This window comes from Microcebus murinus, chromosome 20 (assembly GCF_040939455.1).
Source record: "Microcebus murinus isolate Inina chromosome 20, M.murinus_Inina_mat1.0, whole genome shotgun sequence".
In the NCBI taxonomy this organism is placed as follows: domain Eukaryota; kingdom Metazoa; phylum Chordata; class Mammalia; order Primates; family Cheirogaleidae; genus Microcebus; species Microcebus murinus.
Genome location: NC_134123.1, coordinates 37,934,960 through 37,959,633, shown reverse-complemented (window position 1 = coordinate 37,959,633; position 24,674 = coordinate 37,934,960). Strand labels below are relative to the sequence as shown.

Sequence of the window (24,674 nt, the reverse complement as noted above, 5' to 3'; positions counted from 1 at the left end):
ATGCGCCACCACGCCCGGCTCATGTTTTTTTCTTATATTAATTTTTTAGTTGTCCAGCTCATTCTTTCTAATTTTTTAGTTGAGACGGGGTCTCGCTCTTTCTTGCTCAGGCTGGCCTCCAACTCCTGACCTCCAGCGATCCTCCTGCCTCGGCCTCCTCCCGAGTAGCTGGGACGAGAAGCCGCCTCCACCCGTCTTAGAAGGTAGAAGCTGTCCCCAAAACGCGTCACCCTTGGGTCTCTCTGCAGCCCCTCCACCCCCTCCTGGCCCTGCAGGGCGTCTGCCACCCCCGTCCCCCCTCCCCCGCCAGCCCTGTCACCCCTCCCCCGCCCACACACTTCCTGTCCCAGGGGCAGCCAGGGGTCAGCTGGGGTCACAGGCTGGGGGCTGGGTGGCGAGGACAGAGACCTGGGCACAGGAGGTCGCACCTGTGCTGACGGGTCACGCCTGCCGCTGGCGTTGTCACCGTGTGGCCACATGACCGTCCTGCCTGTCCCTCCACACCCTGCGGCTCTTTTGTTTTGTTTTATTTTATTTTTATTTTATTTTGAGACAGAGTCTCACTCTGTCACCCGGGCTGGAGTGAGCGCCGTGGCATCAGCCTCGCTCACAGCAGCCTCCACCTCCTGGCCTCCAGCGATCCTCCCGCCTCAGCCTCCCTCCCGAGTAGCTGGGACGACAGGCACGCGCCTCGACGCCCGGCTCATTTTTTTCTGCATATTTTTAGTTGGCCAATTAATTTCTATTTTTAGTAGAGACGGGGTCTCGCTCTTGCTCAGGCTGGCCTCCACCTCCTGGCCTCAATCTATCTCCTGCCTCAGCCTCCCTCCCGAGTAGCTGGGGACGACAGGCATGCGCCACCACGCCCGGCTCATTTTTTATCTATATTTTTTTTATGTTGTCCAGCTCATTTCTTCTATTTTTAGTAGACGGGGGGTCTCGCTCTTGCTCAGGCTGGCCTCAAACTCCTGGCCTCAATTGATCCTCCCTCCTCGGCCTCCAAGTACCTAGGACTACAGGCATGGTGCCTCCACGCCCGGCTCATTTTTTTTTAAAATATATTTTTATTTGGCCAATTAATTTCTCTATTTTTTTTTAGCAGAGACGGGGTTCTCGCTCTTGCTCAGGCTGGCCTCCAACTCCTGGCCTCCAGCGATCCTCCCTCCTCGGCCTCCCAGAGTGCTGGGATGACAGGCGTGAGCCTCCGCGCCCGGCCTCTAGTTGTTTCTGGATGACGCCAGGCTGGTTTAACAAGGCTGGAAATCGAAGTGTCACTTCCCCACTGAGTGTGTTTGTCCACCAGAGGGTACGCTCGGTCAGGGGCAAAGGGCAAAGGTCGCAATGCACGGCCTCTTCCATTCAGCTGTGCCGTGTCCTGGGCACTCATGACATCAGCTCGTTGACGGCCGGGACGGCCAAGCCGGGGTCTGTCCCGAGCCAGTGACCACGGGACAATCTACCGCCTGAGACTCCTGAGACGGCCGGGCGCCCGGGCTCACGCCTGTCATCCCAGCACTCTGGGAGGCCGAGGCGGGAGGATTGCTCGAGGCCGGAGTTGGAGGCCAGCCTGAGCAAGAGCGAAACCCCGTCTCTACTAAAAAATCAGAAAGATATTAATTGGACAACTAAAAATTAATATAAAAAACTAGCTAGGATAGTGGCACATGCCTGTCGTCCCAGCTACTCGGGAGGAGGCCGAGGCAGGAGGCTTGCTGGAGGTCAGGAGTTGGAGGCCAGCCTGAGCAAGAGCGAGACCCCGTCTCTACTAAAAACAATAGAAAGAAATGAGCTGGACAACTAAAAAAATAATAGAAAATAGCCGGGCGTGGAGGCGCATGCCTGTAGTCCCAGCTACTTGGGAGGGAGCCTGAGGCAGGAGGATCGCTCAAGGTCAGGAGTTGGAGGCCAGCCTGAGTGAAAGCGAGACCCCGTCTCTTCCAAAAAAAAATAGAAAGAAATTAATTGGACAACTAAAAATTAATACAGAAAAAAATGAGCCGGGCGTGGAGGCGCATGCCTGTCGTCCCAGCTACTCGGGAGGGAGGCCGAGGCGGGAGGCTCGCTGGAGGCCAGGAGTTGGAGGCCGCTGTGAGCGAGGCTGGCGCCACGGCGCTCCGGCCCCGGCGACAGATCTGAAAAGCAAAACCGGAATGAGGTCCCGGTCCTCACCATCCAAGCCGTTGAGGTTCTGAGACAACCTTTCTAAAAAAGAAGAAAAGAAAATAAAGAAGAAAAAGAAGGAAAATAATCACAAAAAAACATAAAAGCCGTCGAGGAAACCGACACACAAAACGCAAACACGCGCGACAGGGCTGTTGTTGTTTTTTTTTTCTCTTTTTATTGGCAAAGTAAATATCTTTACGAAGGGCCCGAGGACAAAAAATATACATTAATTGTCACCTATGTACACTGAGGCGTCGTGGGTTTTTTCTCGTTCTGTTGTGTTTTTGTTTTTTTTTTGTTTTTTCTGGAAATTTCCAAGGAACACAGGCGCGGGCGAGGTCGCGAAAGGTATTTTGGGGCCGCGAGTCTCTGCACGGTTTATCTACATACATTCATGGGTGCGAGATGAACCCGCCGCGGGGCCGGCTCACGCGCTGGATGGTCGCGTCTAGACAAAGGAATGAATGTCTAACCAGCGGTGGAGGCAGGGAGGCTGGCCTCCCTCCCCACCTGCCTTCCGAAGGCTCCCTGGAGGCTGAGGTCGGTCTGCCCCGCTCGCTCGTTAAACTCAAAACTTAGTAGAGACGGTGGAGGGTCTCGCCGCCGCAGTAGCTGAGGCCGGCCTCCAAGTCCCGACCTCGAGCGATCCTCCTGCCTCGGCCTCCCTCCCGAGTAGCTGGGACGACAAGCATGCGCCTCCACGCCCGGCTCGTTTTTTTATATATATATATTTTTTTATTTGGCCACGTAATTTCTTTCTATCTTTTTTTTAGTAGAGACTCTTGCTCAGGCTGGCCTCCAACTCCTGACCTTGAGCAGGCCTCCTGCCTCGGCCTCCCTCCCAAGTAGCTGGGACGACAGGCATGCGCCACCACGCCCGGCTCGTTTTTTCTATATGTATTTTTATTTGGCCACGTAATTTCTTTCTATTTATTTTAGTAGAGACGGGGTCTTGCTCTTGCTCAGGCTGGCCTCCAACTCCTGACCTCGAGCGATCCTCCCGCCTCGGCCTCCCTCCCGAGTAGCTGGGACTACAGGCGTGCGCCACCACGCCCCGCTAATTCTTTCTATATATTTTTAGTTGCCCAATTAGTTTCTTTCTATCTTTTTTTTTAAATAGAGACGGGGCCTCACTCTTGCTCAGGCTGGCCTCCAACTCCTGACCTCAACAGTGAGCCTCCCAGCTCAGCCTCCTCCCGAGTAGCTGGGACGACAGGCACGCGCCACCACGCCCGGCTCATTTTTTCTATATATTTTTAGTTGGCCGAATTAATTTCTTTCTGTTTATAGCAGAGACGGGGGTCTTGCTCTTGCTCAGGCTGGTTTTGAACTCCTGGCCTCGAGTGATCCTCCCGCCTCGGCCTCCTTCCCGAGTAGCTGGGACGACAGGCATGCGCCACCACGCCCGGCTCGTTTTTTCTGTATATTTTTTTAGTTGTCCAGCTCATTTCTTTCTATTTTTTTTTAGTAGACACGGGGTCTCGCTCTTGCCCAGCCCGGCCTCCACCTCCCGACCTCCAGCGAGCGATCCTCCCTCCTCGGCCTCCCAGAGTGCCGGCATGCCTCACCCCGCCCCCACCCAGCTCTTTAAAGGGGAGAGGGGAGGAGAAGGCTCCCTCTCCCCACACCAGTAAGAAGACACAACCTCTTCTCCGGTGAGCCGCTGCTGCAGTCGAGGCCGGCCTCCCTGCCTCCCAGAAGCAAGGCACCAAGGCACACAGAGGTACGTCCCAGCGCCCCCCCAGGGGGGACTTGGGGGGACACAGAGGCGGGAGGAGCGAGGGGGGCGGGGACACAGGCCGTGCGCCCCCGGCCCTGCCCCGCGCCCCGCGCGAACGAAGGCAGCGGCGGGTGGGTTGCAGGCTCGGGGCGCTCAAGGCGCGCTTTCCCGGGAAAAGCGAGTCTCCCAGCTCTCTCTGCCCCCCTTGCAAAAAAAAACAAGGCCGAGGGGGTTGAGGGGGTTGTGGGGTACCCCCTCCCGGGCGGGGGGCGGGGGGCCCCTCAGTTGAGGCCGCGGCGCGCCCCGCGCGGGAACCGGTGCACCTTCACGTGCTTGGCCAGGTGGTCGCTGCGCGCGAACCTCTTGTCGCAGGCCGGGCACGGGTAGGGCTTCACGCCCGAGTGCGAGCGCCGGTGCCGCGACAGCTCGTCCGAGCGCGAGAACCTGCGGGGGACAGCGCGTCAGGGGTCGCCCCGACTTCTGTGCGCATGCGCGCCCCGCCCCCCGCCCCCACCCCAGGCTGCAGCAGCTGCAGGAGGGGGAGGGGGCAGGGGGGAGGGGAATGTCCCCTGAGGGTCCCTCCCCCCCTCCCCCCGCCACCCAACCCCCGGGAGGAGCCGGTCCCAAGCTGGAGCTGGAGCGCCTGGAGCAAGCCGTGCCTGAAGGCGTCTCCGGCTCTTTTCTCTTTCTCTCTCTTTTTTTTCTCTCTTTATTTTTTATCTTTTTTCTCTCTTTTTTTCTCTCTTTTCTCTCTCTTTTTCTTTTTTTCTCTTTTTTCTCTTTTGTCTCTCTTTTCTCTCTTTTCCTCTCTTTTTTCTCTTTATTTCCCTCTCTTTTTTTCTCTCTCTCTCTTTTCTCTCTTTTTTTCACTTTTTCCTCTTTATTTATCTCTCTTTTGTTTCTCTTTTTCCCTCTTTTTTTTCTATTTTTCCTCTCTTCTTTTTTTTCTCTCTTTCTTCTCTCTCCTTTTCTCTCTTTTTTTGTCTCTTTTTTCCTCTCTTTTTTCTCTCTCTTTTTCTCTCTTTTTTTCTCTTTTTTTCTTTTTTCTCTCTTTTGTCTCTTTTTTCCTCTCTTTTTTCTCTTTATTTCCCTCTCTTTTTTCTCTCTCTCTATTTTCTCTCTCTCTGTTTTCTCTCTTTTTTTCACTTTTTCCTCTTTTTCTCTCTCTTTTGTTTCTTTTTCCCTCTTTTTTTCTATTTTTCCTCTCTTTTTTCTCTCTCATTTTTTTCTCTCTTTCTTCTCTCTCTTTTTCTCTCTTTTTTTCTCTCTTTTTTTCCTCTCTTTTTTCTCTCTTTTTCTCTCTATTTTCTCTCTTTTTTTCACTCTTTTTTCTTTTTTTCCTCTCTTTTGTTTATCTTTTTTTCCTCTTTTTTCTCTTTTTTTCTCTCTCATGTTTTTCTCTCTTTTTCTCTCTCTTGTTCTCTTTTTTGTCTCTTTTTTCCTCTCTTTTTATCCTCTCTCTCTCTCTTTTTTTTTTTTTTTTTTTTTGAGACAGAGTGTCGCCCTGGAGCCCCGGGCTGGAGCGAGCCAGCGCTGTGAGTGGGGTGGGAGGAGCTCACGGCGACCTCCAAGTCCTGGCCTCCAGCGAGCCTCCCGCCTCGGCCTCCCTCTCCCAGGTAGCTGGGACCACAGGCATGCGCCTCCACGCCCGGCTCGTTTTTTTATATATATATATATATATTTTTAGTTGTCCAGCTCATTTCTTTCTATTTTTTTTAGTAGAGACGGGGTCTCGCTCTTGCTCAGGCTGGTTTCAAACTCCTGGGCTCGAGCGAGCCTCCCGCCTCGGCCTCCCTGTCCGGGGTAGCTGGGACGACAGGCATGCGCCACCACACCCGGCTAATTATTGTTTTTCTATATATTTTTAGTCGGTTGATTAATTTCTTTCTATGTTTTTTTAGTAGAGACGGGGCCTCGCTCTTGCTCAGGCCGGCCTCCAACTCCTGACCTCGATCGAGCGATCCTCCTGCCTCGGCCTCCTCCCAGAGTGTCGAGACGACAGGCGTGAGCCTCCGCGCCCGGCCTCTCTCTCCACCTGCCGTTAGTGACCAGAGGGGACCCTCTCCCGGGACGGGGCGGCTGTGGCCACTCCAGAGCAAGACGTCCGGCCGCACGCAGGGACAAAGGTCAGAGGGAGGCCGGGGGTGGAAACTTCTAGAAAGTTCCAGAACATTTCCCCAGAGGGGAGGTCGAGGCTGGGGTGGGGGGAGAACCGGGGCGTCCCGGCTGGGCGAGGCCCTATCGAGGGTTCCCCCCCGGCTCTCTTTGCTGTGCGGCCCCAGAGGACTGGCTTGACGGCTCTGTGCCTCGATTTCCCCATCTGGAAAATGGGCCCAGGTTGCCCGGCCTCGTTGGCCTTGTCGCTGCTCCTGCCCCAGCCTGGGAGCAAAACGCCCCCCAAAATGGCCAACGGACGGGGTCTGGGGACCCTCGTGGGCGGCCACCGGTGACAGCAGGTGACACAGCGGGTGTCCCCGAGCCTCTTGTCCCCTGGGCTCCATCATACAATGCAGGGGGGAAGAGAGAAAAAAGGGAAAAAAAAAGGAAAAAAAAAAAAAAAAAAAAAGCACCCCATGCCTCAGTTTCCCCTTTCTGTCAAATGCAGATGGACGCCCGCGTTGGTGCGGACCGGCTGCTCTCGCGAGGACTCGGGGAACGGCCACGGCGAGAGCACGGGGCGCCGGCTGTCACGACGGCCACCAAGGGAGGCCGGGCGCGGAGGCTCACGACTGTCGTCCCGGCACTCGGGGAGGAGGCCGAGGAGGGAGGATCGCTCGATGGAGGCCAGGAGTTGGAGGCCGGCCTGAGCCAGAGCGAGACCCCGTCTCTACTGAAAAATAAAAATTATCTGGACAACTAAATAGAGAGAAAAAACGAGCCGGGCGTGGCGGCGCACGCCTGGAGTCCCAGCCACTCGGGAGGGAGGCTGAGGCGGGAGGCTCACTGGAGGCCAGGAGGTGGAGGCTGCCGTGAGCGAGGCTGACTCGGAGAGACTCTGTCCCAAAAAAAAGGAAAGGCACGAAAGCTCCAAACGGCTCCTCGCGGGTGGCGCTGGCACTCGTCACCCACGGACACGCACACGCACACGCAACCGCACACACGCGGGGCCACACGCGACAGACAGAAAAACCAAGAAAGCAAGTGGGGTTCGCGCAGGCGTGTCCCCCCCCGACCCCTTCCTGTCCCCCCTGTCCTCTCACCCTTGTCCCCTTCCTGTCCCCCCGTCCCCTCCCCGTCCCCCTGCCCGTCCCCCTTGTTCCCTCCCCCTGTCCCCCTCCCCCTTCTCTCCCTCTCCCTGTCCCCTCCCCATGTCCCCCCTGCCCCCTCCCTCTTGTCCTCCATCCCCTCCCCCGTCCCCTCCCCCTCTCCCTTCTCTCCCTCCCCCTTGTCCCCCTGTCCCCCTGTCCCCTCCCCCTTCTCTCCCTCCTCCTGTCCCCTCCCTCTGTCCCCCTGCTCGTCTCCCTTGTTCCCTCCCCCTGTCCCCTCCCCCTTGTCCCCCTGTCCCCTCCCCCTTGTCCCCCTGTCCCCTCCCCCTTGTCCCCCTGTCCCCTCTCCCTTGTCCCCCTGTCCCCTCCCCTGTCCCCCTCCCCCTTCTCTCCCTCCTCCTGTCCCCTCCCCCTGCCCGTCTCCCTTGTTCCCTCCCCCATCCCCTCCCCCTTCTCTCCGTCCCCCTGTCCCCCTCCCCCTTGTCCCCTCCCCTGGTTCCCTTCCCCTGTCCCCCTACCCTTGTCCCCCTCCCCATGTCCCCACTGCCCATCCCCCCTGTCCCCTCCCCCTTGTCCCCATCCCCTCCCCTGTCCCCCTCCCCCTTGTCCCCTCCCCCTGTCCCCCTCCTCCTCCCCTTTCCCCCTCCCCCTTGTTCCCTCCCCCTGTCCCCCTCCCTTGTCCCCTCTCCCGGTCCCCCTCCCCTGTCCCCCTCCCCCTTGTCCCCTGTCTCCCTCCCCCTTGTCCCCTGTCCCCCTACCCTTGTCTCCCTCCCCCTGTCCGTCCCCCTTGTCCCCCACCCCTCCCCCTCTCCCCCTCCCCCTTGTCCCCCTCCCCCTGTTCCCTCCCTCATCCCCGTCCCCTCCCCCTGTCCCCCTCCCCTTCTCTTCCTCCCCCTTGTCCCCGTCCCCTCCCCTGTCCCCCTGTCCCCTCCCCCTTCTCTCCCTCCCCTTGTCCCCTCCCCCTTCTCTCCCTCCCCCTGTCCCCCTCCCCCTTGTCCCCCGTCCCCTCCCCTGTCCCCCTGTCCCCTCCCCCTTCTCTCCCTCCCCCTGTCCCCTCCCCCTTGTCCCCCTGTCCCCTCCCCTTCTCTCCCTCCCCCTGTCCCCCTCCCCCTTGTCCCCGTCCCCTCCCCCTTCTCTCCTTCCCCCGTCCCCCTCCCCCGTCCCTCCCCCCGGGAGGACGACCCACAGGGACGCAAAGCCGCCCGGCCCGGCCTGCCCAGAGCGGGGACTCGGCGCCCAGAGACCTGCAGGGACGAGTGTCATGGGGGGGGGTGGCTCCCAACACGCGACCCCTGACCCCTGACCCCTGGGCTGCGCTTCCTTTTGACACAGAGTCTCGCTCTGTCTCCCGGGCCGGCGTGAGCGCCGTGGCGCCGGCCTCGCTCACAGCAGCCTCCAACTTTGAGGCTCAAACGATCCTCCCGCCTCGGCCTCCCTCCCGAGTAGCTGGGACCACAGGCACGCGCCACCACGCCCGGCTCGTTTTTTTTTTTTCTCTATATTTTCAGTTGTCCCGCTCGTTTCTTTCTATTATTTTTTAGTAGAGACGGGGTCTCGCTCTTGCTCAGGCTGGCCTCCACCTCCCGGCCTCGAGCGATCCTCCCGCCTCGGCCTCCTCCCGAGTAGCTGGGACTCCAGGCGTGCGCCCCCACGCCCCGCTAATTATATTTTTCCGCATATGTATGTTTTAGTTGGCCGATCCCTTTCCTCCTATTTCTCTTTTAGTAGAGACGGGGTCTCGCTCTTGCTCAGGCCGGCCTCCACCTCCCGCCCTCTCCCGCGATCCTCCCTCCTCGGCCTCCCGTCGTGCTCACACTTGCACCCGGGCCGCGGCCACCTGTTTGCTCCCGCCCTTGGCTTTGCCGTCACCCACCCGCCTTCGGGACGGGGAACCCGGGGGGACCGGGAGGGGGACAGGAGGGGGGACCCCGGCCTCCCATCCGGCCTCACCTGTAGAGGCGAGGCCAGAGGAGGCCGGGGAGGGGGAAAAGGGAGGCTGCCTGTGGCCTCTCTCTCAAGAGGTCCGGTTTTTGTTTCTCCTTGGGGCCCTGTTTGCCCCCAGCAGGGAGGGGACAGGGAGGTGGCGGTCCCCTGTCCCCCTGTCCCCTTGTCCCCTGTCCCCTTGTCCCCTGACCCCTTGTCTCCTGTCCCCCATGTCCCCTTGTCCCCTATCCCCTTGTCCCCTGACCCCTTGTCTCCTGTCCCCTTGTCCCCTTGTCCCCTGTCCCCTTGTCCCCTGACCCCTTGTCTCCTGTCCCCTTGTCTCTTGTCCCCTTGTCCCTCCTGTCCCCTGTCCCCTTGTCTCCTGTCCCCTTGTCCCTCCTGTCCCCTTGTCCCCTGTCCCCTTGTCCCCTGACCCCTTGTCTCCTGTCCCCTTGTCCCCTTGTCCCCTGTCCCCTTGTCCCCTGACCCCTTGTCTCCTGTCCCCTTGTCCCTCCTGTCCCCTTGTCTCTTGTCCCCTTGTCCCTCCTGTCCCCTGTCCCCTTGTCTCCTGTCCCCTTGTCCCTCCTGTCCCCTTGTCCTTCCTGCCCCATCCCCTGTTCCCCTGTCCCCTGTCCCCCTGTCCCCATCCCTGTCCCCTTGTCCCCTTGTCCCCTGTCCCCCATGTCCCCTTGTCCCCTGACCCCTTGTCCCCTGTCCCCCATGTCCCCTTGTCCCCTGTCCCCCATGTCCCCCCATCCCCTGTCCCCTTGTCCCTCCTGTCCCCTTGTCTCCTGTCCCCTTGTCCCCTGTCCCCCATGTCCCCTTGTCTCCTGTCCCCTTGTCCTCTGTCCCCTTGTCCCCTGACCCCTTGTCCCCTGTCCCCTGTCCCCTTGTCCCCTGACCCCTTGTCCCCTGTCCCCCATGTCCCCTTGTCCCCTGTCCCCTTGTCTCCTGTCCCCCTGTCCCCTTGTCTCCTGTCCCCCTTTCCCCTTGTCCCCTGTCCCCCATGTCCCCTTGTCCCCTGACCCCTTGTCCCCTGTCCCCTTGTCCCCTGACCCCTTGTCCCCTGTCCCCCATGTCCCCTTGTCCCCTGTCCCCTTGTCTCCTGTCCCCCTGTCCCCTGTCCCCTTTCCCCTTGTCCCCTGTCCCCCATGTCCCCTTACCCCTTGTCCCCTGTCCCCCATGTCCCCCCGTCCCCTGTCCCCTTGTCCCTCCTGTCCCCTTGTCTCCTGTCCCCTTGTCCCCGTCCCCTGTCCCCTTGTCCCTCCTGCCCCCGTCCCCTGTTCCCTTGTCCCCTGTCCCCTTGTCCCCATTCCTGTCCCCCTGTCCCTTTGTCCCCTGTCCCCTTGTCCCCATCCCTGTCCCCCTGTCCCCTTGTCCCCCATCCCCTGTCCCCTTATCCCCGGTCCCCTTGTCCCCTGTCCTCCTGACCCCTTGTCCCCATCCCTGTCCCCCTGTCCCCTTGTCCCCATCCCTGTCCCCCTGTCCCCTGTCCCCTTGTCCCCGGTCCCCTTGTCCCCTGTCCTCCTGACCCCTTGTCCCCATCCCTGTCCCCCTGTCCCCTGTCCCCTTGTCCCCCATCCCCTTATCCCCGTCCCGTCCCGTCCCCCGTGCCCCTGTCCCCTTATCCCCTTGTCTCCTGTCCCCTTGTCCCCTGTGCCCTTATCCCCTTGTCCCCTGTCCCTTTATCCCCTTGTCTCCTGTCCCCTTGTCCCCTGTCCCCCTGTCCCCTGTCCCCTTATCCCCTTGTCCCCTGTCCCCTTATCCCCTTGTCCCCTTGTCTCCTGTCCCCTTGTCCCCTGTCCCCCTGTCCCCTTGTCCCCTGTCCCCTTATCCCCTTGTCCCCTTGTCCCCTGTCCCCTTGTCCCCTTGTCTCCTGTCCCATTGTCCCCTGTCCCCTTGTCCCCTGTCCCCTTGTCCCCTGTCCCCTTATCCCCTTGTCCCCTGTCCCCTTGTCCCCTGTCCCCTTGTCCCCTGTCCCCTTATCCCCCGTCCCCTGTCCCCTTGTCCCCTGTCCCCTTGTCCCCTGTCCCCTTGTCCCCTTGTCCCCTGTCCCCTTGTCCCCTGTCCCCTTGTCCCCTTGTCCCCTGTCCCCTTGTCCCCTGTCCCCTTATCCCCTTGTCCCCTGTCCCCTTGTCCCCTGTCCCCTTGTCCCCTGTCCCCTTATCCCCCGTCCCCCGTCCCCTTATCCCCCGTCCCCTGTCCCCTTGTCCCCTGTCCCCTGTCCCCCTGTCCCCTTGTCCCCTGTCCCCTTGTCTCCTGCCCCTTATCCCCTGTCCCCTTGTCCCCTGTCCCCTTGTCCCCTGTCCCCTTGTCCCCTTGTCCCCTGTCCCCTTGTCCCCTTGTCCCCTGTCCCCTTGTCTCCTGCCCCTTATCCCCTGTCCCCTTGTCCCCTGTCCCCTTGTCCCCTGTCCCCTTGTCCCCTTGTCCCCTGTCCCCTTGTCCCCTTGTCCCTTCTGTCCCCCGTCCCCCCCGCGGCACTGACCTCCAGCCGCAGCTGGGCCAGGTGCAGGCGAAGGGCTTCTCGCCGGTGTGCCGCCGCAGGTGCGCCTTCAGGTGGCTGCTCTTGGTGTAGGTCTTGCCGCAGCCGGGGAAGGGGCACCGGTGCATCTTGGCCAGCTCCGCCGCCCCGGCCGCCTTGGGGAGCCTGGGGGCCGCCGGGCCGCCGCCCCCGCCCGGGCCCCCCGCGCCGCCGGCCGGCTTGGCCGCGATGGGCACCGGCGCGATCCGCACGAACTTGGACGGGAGGCCCGGGGCGGAGGCCGGGCAGGGGGGCGAGGCCGGGCACGCGGAGGCCAGCACCTGGGGCACCAGCGCGAAGGTCTGGCCCTGGATGGTCACCAGCACCTGGGCCGCCACGGGGACCCCGGGGTCCGGGGCCGCGCCCGGCTCGGGCCTGGCCGCCAGGGGCTGGAACTGGAGGATCACAGAGGAGGCCGGGCCGAGGCCCTGAGGCTGCCGGCCTCCGCCGCCTCCGCCGCCGCCCGCAGGGCCACTGTCCTCTTTGTCATTGTCAACGCTGTGGTCGCCGGGCTTCGGGGAAAGGCGGCCTGCAGGGGCGGCCCCGTGGAGGCCGGGCTCGAGTCGGTGGAGGCCGGCCTCCGCGGAGGCCCGGGGCAGCTCCGGGTCCCCCTCGCCGTTGTCCCCGCGGGCCCCGGCGGCCTCGGGCAGCATGTTCTCCTGCAGGAACTCCTCGATCTCCTCCAGCGTGGGCTGGAAGGGCCGGGCCGCGTCCCCAAGGCCGCCGAGCTGCCACCCGGGCGGGAAGTAGAGGCCGTCCCCTTCCGTGGGGCCGGGGGACGCCGGCCAGGGCCCCCAGGCCACCACGGGGCTGCCGCCGGCGCCCCCGCCTCTCTCGGGGCCGCCCAGGGTGGCCTGGGACAGCAGGAAGTGCAGGATGCGGTCGGGGCAGGTGCGCCCCGGGCAGGTGCGCCCCGGCCGGGGACAGGGGTCCGGGCTGGCGCAGGGACAGGGGCTGGCCGGGTCGCTCTCGTCCTCGGAGATCGGGGACGGCAGCCTGCGGGGGCCTCGCACGCCCGCCGGGTGGCCACCAACGCCGCCAACAAGGCCACCAACAAGGCCACCGATGTCACCGGGCCTCCGGGGTGACAGGCACGAGAAAGTCCGGTCCACCGGGATCAGGTGGTCCACCATGCTGGGGACAGCTGCAAAAAGATTTAAAAAGCAAAATTAAAAAATAAAAAAGGGAGGGAAGGGGACAGCCCGGTCACCCGCTGTGACCGACCCCCGTCCCCTCCCCCAACGGTGGGGACAGCAGAGCCACCCAGCAGGGGACTCGGTGCAATTGCACCACTGTTTGCAAAACCAGAGGCCGCGTCTACACGGGCGGCACGTTGCACAACCCGGGCTGCAGACGGGGGTTTCTAGAAGGATCTAGAAGGATCCTGGGAAACGGACGTGGGGGTTGGCGGCTGGGAACGGTCGGGTGCAGGGGACAAGGGGTTGGGGACGCCGGACACCCCAGTTTCCCCCCGGGGGGGTTCCAGGTTTCAAGCCCGCTCGCTGAGTCCCAGACTCTGAGGGGAGGGGAGAGTGGGGGGGGAGATTGGGCTGTTTGACCTCTGACCCCACGCCCTCCTGCCCCACCCCCCCCCATGGCATTGAGGGGGGCCGAGGGTGGGGAGGGGGGGAGAGGCGTGCAAAAAACTTGAGGGTTTCCGATTAAATTGCAATCTCAGATTTAAAAAAAAAAAAAGAAATGAAATAAAAATGTCATCCCAGCGCTCTGGGAGGCCGAGGAGGGAGGATCGCTATGGAGGTCGGGAGTTGGAGGCCAAGCGTGGTGAGCAAGAGCGAGACCCCGTCTCTACTAAAAAAAATAGAAAGAAATTAATTGGACAACTAAAAATATAGAAAAAAATTAGGCCGGGCGTGGTGGTGGCTCACGCCTGGCATCCCAGCACTCTGGGAGGCCGAGGCGGGAGGATCGCTCGAGGTTGTCAGGAGTTGGAGGCCAGCCTGAGCAAGAGCGAGACCCCATCTCTACTAAAAATAGAAAGAAATGAGCTGGACAACTAAAAAATATATAGAAAAAAAATGAGCCGGGCGTGGTGGCACATGCCTGTCGTCTCAGCTACTCGGGAGGGAGGCCGAGGCAGGAGGCTCGCTGGAGGCCAGGAGTTGGAGGCTGCTGTGAGCGAGGCTGACGCCCCGGAACTCTAACCCGGGCGACAGAGCGAGACTCTGCCTCAAAAAATAATAATAATAATAAAAAAATATGTGACCAATTTATTAGGATAGAAAAATAAAAAACAACAAAAGAAAAAAGAAAAAGAGAAAAAATATGAAAAATTTAAAACAAATCAAATAAATAAATAAAATAATGAATGACTATTTTTCATATAAATAGGTTCCCAGTATTGGATGGGAACACTTAGAGTTAAAATTTATTGGAGGCCGGGCATGGAGGCTCACGCTGCCTGTCATCTTGGCAATCTGGGAGGCCGAGGCGGGAGGATCGCTCGAGGTCAGGAGTTCGAGGCCAGCCTGAGCAAGAGCGAGACCCCGTCTCTACTAAAAAAAATAGAAAGAAATTAATTGGACAACTAAAAATATAGGAAAAAATTAGACTGGGCACAGTGGCCCGTGCCTGTCATTCTAGTACTCTGGGAGGCCGAGGCGGGAGGATCACTTGAGGCCAAGTGTTTGAGGCCAGCCTGAGCAACAGCGAGACCCCGTCTCTACTAAAAGAATAGAAAGAAATGAGCTGAACAACTAAAAATATATAGAAAAACAAAAACTAGCCGGGCGCGGAGGCTCACGCCTGTCCTCCCAGCACTCTGGGAGGCTGAGGCGGGAGGATCGCTCGAGGTCAGGAGCTGGAGGCCAGCCTGAGCAAGAGCGAGACCCCGTCTCTACTAAAAAAAATAGAAAGAAATGAGCTGGACAACTAAAAAATATATAGAAAACAAAATGAGCCGGGCGTGGAGGCGCATGCCTGTCATCCCAGCTACTCGGGAGGGAGGCTGAGGCAGGAGGATCGCTGGAGGCCAGGAGTTGGAGGCTGCTGTGAGCGAGGCTGGCGCCACAGCACTCATCTAGCCCGGGAGACAGAGTGATGAGACCCTATCTCCAAAAAAAAAAAAAAACTAAAAAATTATCGGACGCGCGATTCCAATTTCCCTGGGCTGACTCTTATTCGTTTGGAGGCCGGAAAATTAGAGGCCGGCCTCGCGGGGTCCCTGTCCCCACCTGGAGGAAACCGAGGGCGTCAAGGGGAAAAGGTGTTTGCTCTGAGACCCCTCCGGGCCTCCCACTGCCTCCGCGGACGGGGACAGGCTTGAACCGAACACTCCGCACCAGGCCGGGCGTGGTGGCGCATGCCTGTCATCCCAGCACTCTGGGAGGCCGAGGCTGGAGGATCGCTCGAGGTCGGGAGGTGGAGGCCAGCCTGAGCAAGAGCGAGACCCCGTCTCTGCTAAAATAAAATAGAAAGAAATTAATTGACCAACTAAAAAATATATATAGAGAGAAAAAATTAGCCAGGCTTGGTCGTGCATGCCTGTCATCCTAGCACTCTGGGAGGCCGAGGCGGGAGGATCGCTCGAGGTCAGGAGTTCGAGGCCAGCCTGAGCAAGAGCGAGACTGAAAAAAAAAAATAAGAAAGAAATGAGCTGGACAACTAAAAATATATACAAAAAAAAAAAAAAAATGAGCCGGGCGTGGAGGCGCATGCCTGTAGTCCCAGCTACTCCGGAGGGAGGCCGAGGCGGGAGGATCGCTCGAGGTCAGGAGTTAGAGGCCAGCCTGAGCAAGAGCGAGACCCCGCCTCTACTAAAAATAAATAGAAAGAAATTAATTGGTCAACTAAAAATAAATAGAAAAAAAAATGAACCAGGCGTGGTGGCGCATGCCCATAGTTCCAGCTACTTGGGAGGGAGGCTGAGGCGGGAGGATCGCTTGAGTCTCAAAGTCGGAGGCTGCTGTGAGCGAGGCTGACGCCACCACACTCTAGCCCGGGCGACAGAGCGATACTCTGTATCAAAAAAAAAAAAGGAGCCCAGAGAGGACCCTCCAGAGCCCTCCAGTCCCAGCTACTCAGGAGGGAGGCCGAGGCGGGAGGCTCGCTCGAGGCCAGGAGTTTGAAACCAGCCTGAGCAAGAGCGAGACCCCGTCTCTACTACTAAAAATAGAAAGAATTTAATTGGCCGACTAAAAAATATATAGAAAAAAAAAAAAATGAGCCGGGCGTGGTGGCTCACGCCTGTCGTCCCAGCTACTCAGTAGGGAGTCCGAGGCAAGAGGCTCGCTGGAGGCCAGGAGTCGGAGGCTGCTGTGAGCGAGGCCGACGCCACGGCACTTACTCCAGCCTGGGTGACAGAGCAACACTCTTTTCTCAAAGAAAAATAAAAATAAATAAAAATAAAAAAACGCCCCCCGGGGCCACCCGCCGCCTTAGCTGACTCGGGTGTCCCTGCAGGGCCAGGGTGACCCCATGACCCTGCCGTGTCCCCAAGTCCCTGTCCCCTCCGTCCCCGGGGACCCGGTTACCCCGGAGAGGCTCGGAGCCCGGCGACCAGAGACCTGGGGGGTGGCAGAAAAAAAAACAAAAACGGCGGCCTCTAATAAAAGGCAGGGTAGAGGCCAGGGGACACGCGATGGCCGTTGTCCGTGGAAAGAGTGTCAACAAAAGTGGCCGCCGGGTTGGGACCTTTGTCCTTGCCCTGCTGGGCAGGGGACAGCAGCGGGCTGGGGACCTTGCAGACCTCCGGTAAGTCCGGACTCCCCCCCCCTGAGCCTCCACGAGCCTCAGTTTCCCCATTTCTTCCGGGGCTTTTATGATTTCTGAGTCGCTCTCCCCATTTTGGCGGCCACAGGGCCTTTGCACCGCCCTTTGCCTGGTCCCGGCCAGGTCCCTGGGGGTCCGGGATCGGTGTCCCCGAGCTGGCTCTGCCAGACGGGGGGTGGGGGACACACCTTTGCCTTCCCGGCCTAAACGTCACTCGGCCGAAACCGGGGAGGAGGAGCGTTGCGTTTAAAAAAAAAAAGTGAAGGCCCAAAAGGGAGGCCGGGTGGAGGAGGCCAGGTGCCAGCCCAGAGCGTCCCGTCTTGCGAGTGACTTGCCAGCCGGGTGGCCTCGGGGACCAGGGTGGCCGCCGTGGCTGTGCCCGCTCGGTGGCGACCGGTGACACTACAGGCGAGGGAAACCGCCAGGGGGGGTCTTTCAGCCTCGCCCCCTGGGGGCCTCCAAGTCACTCCTGTCACCCCCCGTTTTTTTTTTGGTTTTTTTTTGAGACAGAGCCTCGCTCTGTCACCCGGGCTAGAGTGAGTGCCAGGGCGTCAGCCTCGCTCACGGCAGCCTCCAACTCCTGGCCTCAAGCGATCGAGCCTCCTGCCTCGGCCTCCCTCCCGAATAGCTGGGATGACAGGCATGCGCCTCCACGCCCGGCTCATTTTTTTTCTATATATTTTTAGTCGTCCCGCTCATTTCTTTCTTTCTTTTTTTTTTTTAAATAGAGACCGGGTCTCACTCTTGCTCAGGCTGGCCTCCAACTCCTGACCTCCAGCGATCCTCCCGCCTCGGCCTCCCAGAGCGCTAACATGACAGGCGGTGAGCTGCCCCTTGTCCCTCTTCCTAGCAGCTACCAGCTTGTGCCTGTGGGTGGGGGGTGGGGAACTGCCTCCCACTTTTCTATGCGTCTGCAAACTTTGCCCCCTGCCTTTGTCCCCCCACCAGAATACAAGCCACCCCCAGGATTGGGTCCCCCCCTGCAAGGCCACATGCGATGGCAGGAAAGTGCTGTCGGAGGGAGGGAGTGAGTGGCAGAGAGGGGCGCTTGGGGACAAGGGGTGCAGCAGGGAGGGTGGCGGCCACCAACCCCCACGGTCAGAGTCACCCAGCCCCTGTCCCCGCTGCTAAGTGACAAAGGGTGGCGGCCGGGGGCTTGGGGACGGCCCGGGGCGCGGAGTCACCGGACACAGGGACAGGGCCGCTGAGGGCACGTGGCCCGGGCGGCGCGGGGGAGGGGACGCGGTGTCCCCAGCGCTTGTCCCCAACGAGGTCCCCGCCCCTCGGCCGGGCTGTTTACCCCGTGGCCACCGCGGTGGCAGCAGCGGCGGCGACCGCGGGAACAACATGTAATTGATAACGAGCCCGGGCAACCCGGCCAAGGGCTCCCCATTGGGTCCGCGCGGAGCCCGGGGGTGGGGGGAGGTGGGGACCGCCCTTCAAAATAAGAGTCCCCGGGGCTGGCCCGCCCGCCGGCTCGCTGGAGCAGCCTGCAAAGTGTCGCCTCCCCCCCTCCCCCTGCAAGAGGCCAGCGCCACCTGGTCTTCAAGGTGGGGGTGGGTCGCGGGGGAGGGGGATAAAGGTTGGAGGGGGGCTCTCTGGGACATTTTAGGGGGGTGGGGAGCGCGGGGACAGCGCCCCGAGTCTTCCTGGGCCCTCCGGGACTCGGGGTTCCTTGGGGAACCCCACGCTGGGGACTGGGGGGGGAACAGGACGGTCCTGAGGGGTGGGGGAGGGGAAAGGGGAGGGGAGGGGTCCCCGGCCACCGGGTTGGGGACACGCTGGGTGGGGGAGGGGGCTGGGGCGCGGTGGTGGCCGTGGATAACGGGGACCCGCGGGTGGCGGGAAGTGGGGGCGTGGGGACCCCCGCCCCGCCCCCACCGCCACGGTGACCGACAGTGACCTCCTCCCCGCCAAACAGACCGCCAGCCCCAGGGACAGGACCGGGGGACAGGACTTGGGGACAGGACTTGGGGACAGGACTTGGGGACAGGACTGGGGGAAAGACCGGGGGGACAGGACCGGGGACAGGACTGGGGGACAGGACTGGGGGACAGGACTGGGGACAGGACTGGGGGAAAGACCGGGGGGACAGGACCGGGGACAGGACTGGGGGACAGGACTGGGGGACAAGACTGGGGACAGGATCAGGGGGACAGGCCTGGGGGACAGGACCAGGGGGACAGGACTGGGGGACAGGACTTGGGGGACAGGACTGGGGGACAGGACTAGGGGACAGGACTTGGGGGACAGGACTGGGGGACAGGCCTGGGGGACAGGACCAGGGGGACAGGACCAGGGGGACAGGACTAGGGCGACAGGACTTGGGGACAGGACTGGGGACAGGACTGGGGGACAGGACTTGGGGACAGGACTGGGGGACAGGACCAGGGGGACAGGACTGGGGGACAGGACTGGGGACAGGACTGGGGACAGGACTGGGGACAGGACCAGGGGGACAGGAATTGGGGACAGGACTTGGGGACAGGACTGGGGGACAGGACTAGGGACAGGACTGGGGGACAGGACTAGGGAACAGGACTGGGGACAGGACTGGGGACAGAACTGGGGGACTGGACCAGGGGGACAGGAATTGGGGACAGGACTTGGGGACAGGACTAAGGACAGGACTGGGGGACAGGACTTGGGGACAGGACTTGGGGGACAGGACTAGTGGGACAGGACCGGGGGACAGGACTGGGGGACAGGACCAGGGACAGGACCGAGGGACAGGACTAGGGAACAGGACTGAGGACAGGATCAGGGGGACAGGACTGGGGGACAGGACTTGGGGGACAGGACTTGGGGGACAGGACTGGGGGACAGGACTTGGGGGACAGGACTAGTGGGACAGGACCGGGGGACAGGACTGGGGGACAGGACTAGGGACAGGACTTGGGGGACAAGACTGGGGGACAGGACTGGTGGACAGGACTTGGGGACAGGACCAGGGGGACAGGACTTAGGGACAGGACTGGGGGACAGGACTGGGGGGGACAGGACTTAGGGACAGGACCAGGGGGACAGGACTTGGGGGACAGGACCAGGGCGACACGACTTGGGGACAGGACTTGGGGGACAGGACCAGGACGACACGACTTGGGGACAGGACTTGGGGACAGGACCAGGGGGACAGGACTGGGGGACAGGACTGGGGACAACACCAGGGGAACAGGCTGGGGACAAGACCTGGGACAGGACGGGGACAGGACCGGGGACAAGACCGGGGACAGGACCGGGGACAGCCCGGCTCCTGCCGCGTCCCCGACCCGCCATATGCGAGCGCGCACAGCGCGGTGGCGCCCGGGTCGCTGTCGCGCGGGCCTAGTGACACTCCCGCGACCCGGCCCCGTGTCACCCCCGGCCCGGTCGCCCCGTGTCACCCCCGGCCCGTGTCCCGTGTCACCCCCGGCCCGTGTCCCGTGTCACCCCCGGCCCGTGTCCCGTGTCACCCCCGGCCCGTGTCCCGTGTCACCCCCAGCCCGTGTCCCGTGTCACCCCCAGCCAACCCGTGTCACTCGGCCGCCTGACCCCGCGGTCGCCCCATGTCCCCCCGCGTCCCGGCCGCCCGTGTCCCCCGTGTCCCCCGCGTCACCCGTGTCCCCCGTGTCCCCCGTGTCCCCCGCGTCACCCGTGTCCCCCGTGTCCCCCGCGTCACCCGTGTCCCCCGCGCCCCCGCGTCACCCGTGTCCCCCGCGCCCCCGCGCCCCGGCCGCCTGTCCCACCTGCGCTCCCAGGACGCGGCTCCGGGCCGCCCGCCCGCCCGCGCTGGCTCGCTCGCCGCCCGCCGGCCCGCGGGTCGCTGCGGCGCAGCCCGGCCGCCGCCGCTCGGTCCCCGCGCTCACGTGACGCCGCGGGCGCCGCGAAGGCTCGCAGGAGGCTCGGCCCCGGGCGCGCGCCCCATTGGCCCGCGCCGCGCGTCACGCGCCCGGACACGCCCCCGGGCCAGCAGCCAACCATGACTCGGGACCAGGCCCCGGTCCCGCCCCCGGGCCAGGCCTCCGGACACGCCCCTGGGCCAGGAACCAACCAGGACTCGGGAAAAGGCCCAGGTCCCGCCCCCGGGCCAGGCCTCCGGACACGCCCCCAGGCCAAGAACCAACCACGACTCCGGACCAGGCCCCGGTCCCGCCCCCGGGCCAGGCCACGACTCGGGAAAAGGCCCAGGTCCCGCCCCCGGGACAGGCCTCTGGACACGCCCCCGAACAAGGAACCAACCGCGACTCGGGAAAAGGCCCAGGTCCCGCCTCCGGACACGCCCCTGGGCCAGTAACCAACCACAAGTCGGGACAAGGCCCAGGTCCCGCCCCCGAGCCAGGCCTCCTGGACCAGGAACCAACCACGACTCAGGACAAGGCCCAAGTCCCGCCCCCGGCCAGGCCTCCGGACACGCCCCCGAGCCAAAAACCAACCACAACTCGAGAAAAGACCCAGGTCCCGCCCCCGGGCAAGGCCTCCGGACACGCCCCCAAGTCAGGAACCAACCACGCCTCGGAACAAGGCCCAAGACCCGCCCCAGAAAAAAAGGAACCAACCCCGGCCCCTGACGAGGCCCTGGACTCGCCCGGAACCAGACCCTAGCTCCGCCCCCGGACCAGGAGCGAACACCGAACTGGGCCCTAGCCCCAGACCCCGGCCCAGGACCAACGCCGACCCCGAACCAGGAGGTCTCAGCTCGGCCCCCGGACCAGGAACCAACACCGCCCCGAACCAGGCGCCCGGACCCGCTCCCGAACCGGGCCCTAGCCCCGCCCCAGACCCGCCTCCGGACTCGCCCCATTGGCCAGCGCGTCGCGTCACGAGCCCGGACGAGCCTCCACCAGGAACTGCGCCCCGGACCCGCCCCATTTGCCAGCGCCCCGCGTCACGCGCCCCGGACGAGCCTCCATCAGGACCCGCCCCATTGGCCAGCGCGGCACGTCACGCGCCCTGGACCCGCCCCCTCCAACTAGGAACCGCCCCAGAACCCGTCCCATTGGCCAGCGCAGCACGTCACGCGCCCTGGACCCGCCCCCTCCCACTAGGAACCGCCCCAGAACCCGCCCGATTGGCCAGCGCGGCGCGTCACGCGCCCTGGACCCGCCCCCTCCCACTAGGAACCGCCCCAGAACCCGCCCCATTGGCCAGCGCAGCACGTCACGCGCCCTGGACCCGCCCCCTCCCACTAGGAACCGCCCCAGAACCCGCCCGATTGGCCAGCGCGGCGCGTCACGCGCCCTGGACCCGCCCCCTCCCACTAGGAACCACCCCAGAACCCGCCCCATTGGCCAGCGCAGCACGTCATGCGCTCTGGACCCGACCCCTCCACCCAGGAACCACCCTAGAATCCGCCCCATTGGCCAGCGCAGCGCGTCACCCGCCCTGGACCCGCCCCCTCCCCCTAGGAACTGCCCCATTGGCCGGCGCAGCACGTCACGCGCTCTGGACCCACCCCCTCCCCCTAGGAACCGCCCCAGAAGCCTCCCCATTGGCCAGCGTGGCACGTCACGCGCCCTGGACACCCCCTCTCGCCAGGAACCGCCCCAGAAGCCTCCCCATTGGCCAGCGTGGCACGTCACGCGCCCTGGACACCCCTCCCCCCAGGAACCGCCCGAGAAGCCTCCCGATTGGCCAGCGCCGCGCGTCACGCGCCCCGGACGAGCCCCCTCCCAGGAACCGTCCCCACAACCCGCCCCATTGCCCAGCGCGGCGCGTCTGGCGGCCTGGGCCAGGCCCCGAGCCAGGCCCCAGGCTCCGCTCCCGGGTGCACCCGGCCCCAGGAACCGCCCCTGGACCCTCCCGATTGGCCAGCGCCGCGCTTCACGCGCCCCGGCCCCGGATGCACCCGGGCTCTCCCCAGGAACCGCCCCCGGAACCGCCCCATTGGCCAGCGCGGTGCGTCACGCGCCAGGCCCCGGATGCACCCGGGCTTTTCCCCCCCTGGAACCGCCCCCGGAGCCACCCCATTGGCCAGTGCGGCGCGTCACGCGCCTCAGGCCCCGCCTCCCGAACCCTCCCCATTGGCCAGCGCCACGCGTCACGCGGCCCCCCCCAAGATCCGCCCACGGACCCTCTCCATTGGCCAGCGCCACGCGTCAGGCTCCCCTCAGGCCCCGCCTCTCAGTCCCTTCCCATTGGCCAGCGCCACGCGTCACGAGCCCAAAGAACCGCCCCCGGACGCTCTCCATTGGCCAGCGCCACGCCAGACGCGCTCAGAACCCCGCCCCCGAGCCAGGCCGCAGGCCCCGCCCCCCGGGCGCACCCGGGCCCCGCGCAGCCACCCGCAGGCCCGCCTTGAGTGACAGGCGGCGCGGGCCGGCGGGGACCTGCGCTCGCGGGGTTGCAGAGTCGGGTCTTTGCAGCGACGTGCAAGGGGGGAGGGGCACGTGCGCGAGCCTGCGCCCCTCCCCCACCCCGCCGCCCCTCCCCCACCCGGGCTTCTAGAAGCAGCTTCCACGGACCCAGTTGGGGACAGCGACGACACCCCTCTCTCTCGGGGACCCCCTTTCTGCAGACCCGGCAGCGCCCCGCCGGCCCCAGATGCGACACGTCTCTGTCCCTGCAGGGAGGCCGGGAAAGGAGGCCGGGAACGGAGGCCAGGAGAGGAGGCTTTCCCCAGACTGGGCCTCGCTGTCGCAGCCTTTTTAATATTTTTTCAATTTTCATTTTTATTTTGGAGGCCGAGTCTCGCTCTGTCGCCCGGGCTGGAGTGAGTGCCGGGGCGCCAGCCTCGCTCGCAGCGGCCTCCAACTCCTGGCCTCATGCGATCGAGCCTCCTGCCTCGGCCTCCCTCCCGAGGAGCTGGGACTCCAGGCATGCGCCGCCACGCCCGGCTCGGTTTTTCTATATATATTTTTATTTGGCCAATTAATTGATTTCTTTCTATTTTTAGTAGAGACGGGGACTCGCTCTTGCTCAGGCTGGCCTCCAACTCTTGGCCTCCAGCGATCCTCCCGCCTCAGCCTCCCATAGTCCTAGGATTACAGGCGTGCACGACTAAGCCTGGCAAATTTTTTCTGTATATATGTATATATTTTTTTTTTTAGTTGTCCAGATAATTTTCTTTCTATTTTTTTTTTAGTAGACACGGGGTCTCACTCTTGCTCAGGCTGGCCCCCAATTCCTGACCTCGAGTGATCCTCCCCCCTCAGCCTCCCTCCCGGGGAGCTGGGACGACAGGCATGCGCCTCCACGCCCGGCTCATTTTCTTTTTCTATATATTTTTAGTTGTTCAGCTCATTTCTTCCTATATTTTTTTTAGTAGAGACGGGGTCTCGCTCTTGCTCACGCCGGCCTCTACTAATGAGCGACAGAGTGATGAGACTCTATCTCCAAAAAAAAAAAAAAAAAACTAAAAAATTATCGGACGCGCGATTCCAATTTCCCTGGGCTGGCTCTTATTCATTTGGAGGCCGGAAAATTAGAGGCCGGCCTCGTGGGGTCCCTGTCCCCACCTGGAGGAAACCGAGGGCGTCAAGGGGAAAAGGTGTTTGCTCTGAGACCCCTCCGGGCCTCCCACTGCCTCCGCGGACGGGGACAGGCTTGAACCGAACACTCCGCACCAGGCCGGGAAGAAACCAGAAAGTTCTGGAAGAATCCAGAAGGTTCTGGAACTGCCCAGAAAGTTCTGGAGGAGTCCAGAAGCCAGAAGGCTCTGGAAGAAACCAGAAGGTTCTGGAACTGCCCAGAAGGTTCTGGAACAGTCCAGAAGGTTCTGGAACTGCCCAGAAGGTTCTGGAACAGTCCAGAAGCCAGAAGGCTCTGGAAGAAACCAGAAGGTTCTGGAACTGCCCAGAAGGTTCTGGAACTGCCCAGAAGGTTCTGGAACAGTCCAGAAGCCAGAAGGCTCTGGAAGAAACCAGAAGGTTCTGGAACTGCCCAGAAGGTTCTGGAACAGTCCAGAAGGTTCTGGAACAGTCCAGAAGCCAGAAGGCTCTGGAAGAAACCAGAAGGTTCTGGAACTGCCCAGAAGGTTCTGGAACAATCCAGAAGGTTCTGGAACAGTAGGAGCCAGAGAGACCACAGCCTCAACTCACCCGTGGGCACGGGGAGCCAGCTTGGGGTGCAGAGAGCCCCCCGGTTCCCTCTTTCCTCCCACCTCTGGCTTCCGGATTGTTCCTGGCCCTCCTCCCTAGCTGAGCAGCCTCAGTTTCCCCTTCTGTGAAATGGGTACGTGAACCTCATCGGTCCCAGTTACTTCAAGGGGCTGTTGATTGTTTTTTGCTTTTTGGGTTTTATTTTTATTATTTTTTTGAGACGGAGTCTCACTCTGTCACCGTGGGGTCAGCCTCGCTCACAGCGGCCTCCAGTTTCCGGGCTCGAGCGATCCTCCTGCCTCAGCCTCCCTCCCGAGTAGCTGGGACGACAGGCCTGCGCCTCCATGCCCGGCTCGTTTTTTTCTGTATATTTTTAGTTATCCAGCTCATTTCTTTCT

General features: G+C 62.3%; 1 protein-coding gene across 1 annotated transcript; it reads right to left on the bottom strand.

The window, feature by feature from the left end:
- Positions 1 to 3,481: 3,481 nt before the first annotated feature.
- On the bottom strand, positions 3,482 to 21,001 carry KLF15 (KLF transcription factor 15). Its single transcript, XM_075995953.1, has 3 exons — positions 19,987 to 21,001; positions 11,498 to 12,677; positions 3,482 to 4,327 (listed from the first exon to the last, which is right to left on the bottom strand). The coding sequence occupies exons 1-3, from the start codon at positions 20,219 to 20,221 to the stop codon at positions 4,165 to 4,167; spliced, it is 1,578 nt and encodes a 525-aa protein (XP_075852068.1). The 5' UTR covers positions 20,222 to 21,001; the 3' UTR covers positions 3,482 to 4,164.
- Positions 21,002 to 24,674: the final 3,673 nt, after the last annotated feature.

What these genes read in the sequence shown, in the direction of transcription:
- KLF15 (XM_075995953.1), bottom strand. Translation starts at nt 20,221, where the DNA reads ATGGTTGGCTGCTGGCCCGGGGGCGTGTCCGGGCGCGTGACGCGCGGC. An exon ending in GCCGCGTCCTGGGAGCGCAG is followed by an intron (nt 12,678 to 19,986) that starts GTGGGACAGGCG and finishes ATCTTTTTGCAG; the next exon opens with CTGTCCCCAGCATGGTGGAC. An exon ending in TGGCCCAGCTGCGGCTGGAG is followed by an intron (nt 4,328 to 11,497) that starts GTCAGTGCCGCG and finishes TGTCCCCCGCAG; the next exon opens with GTTCTCGCGCTCGGACGAGC.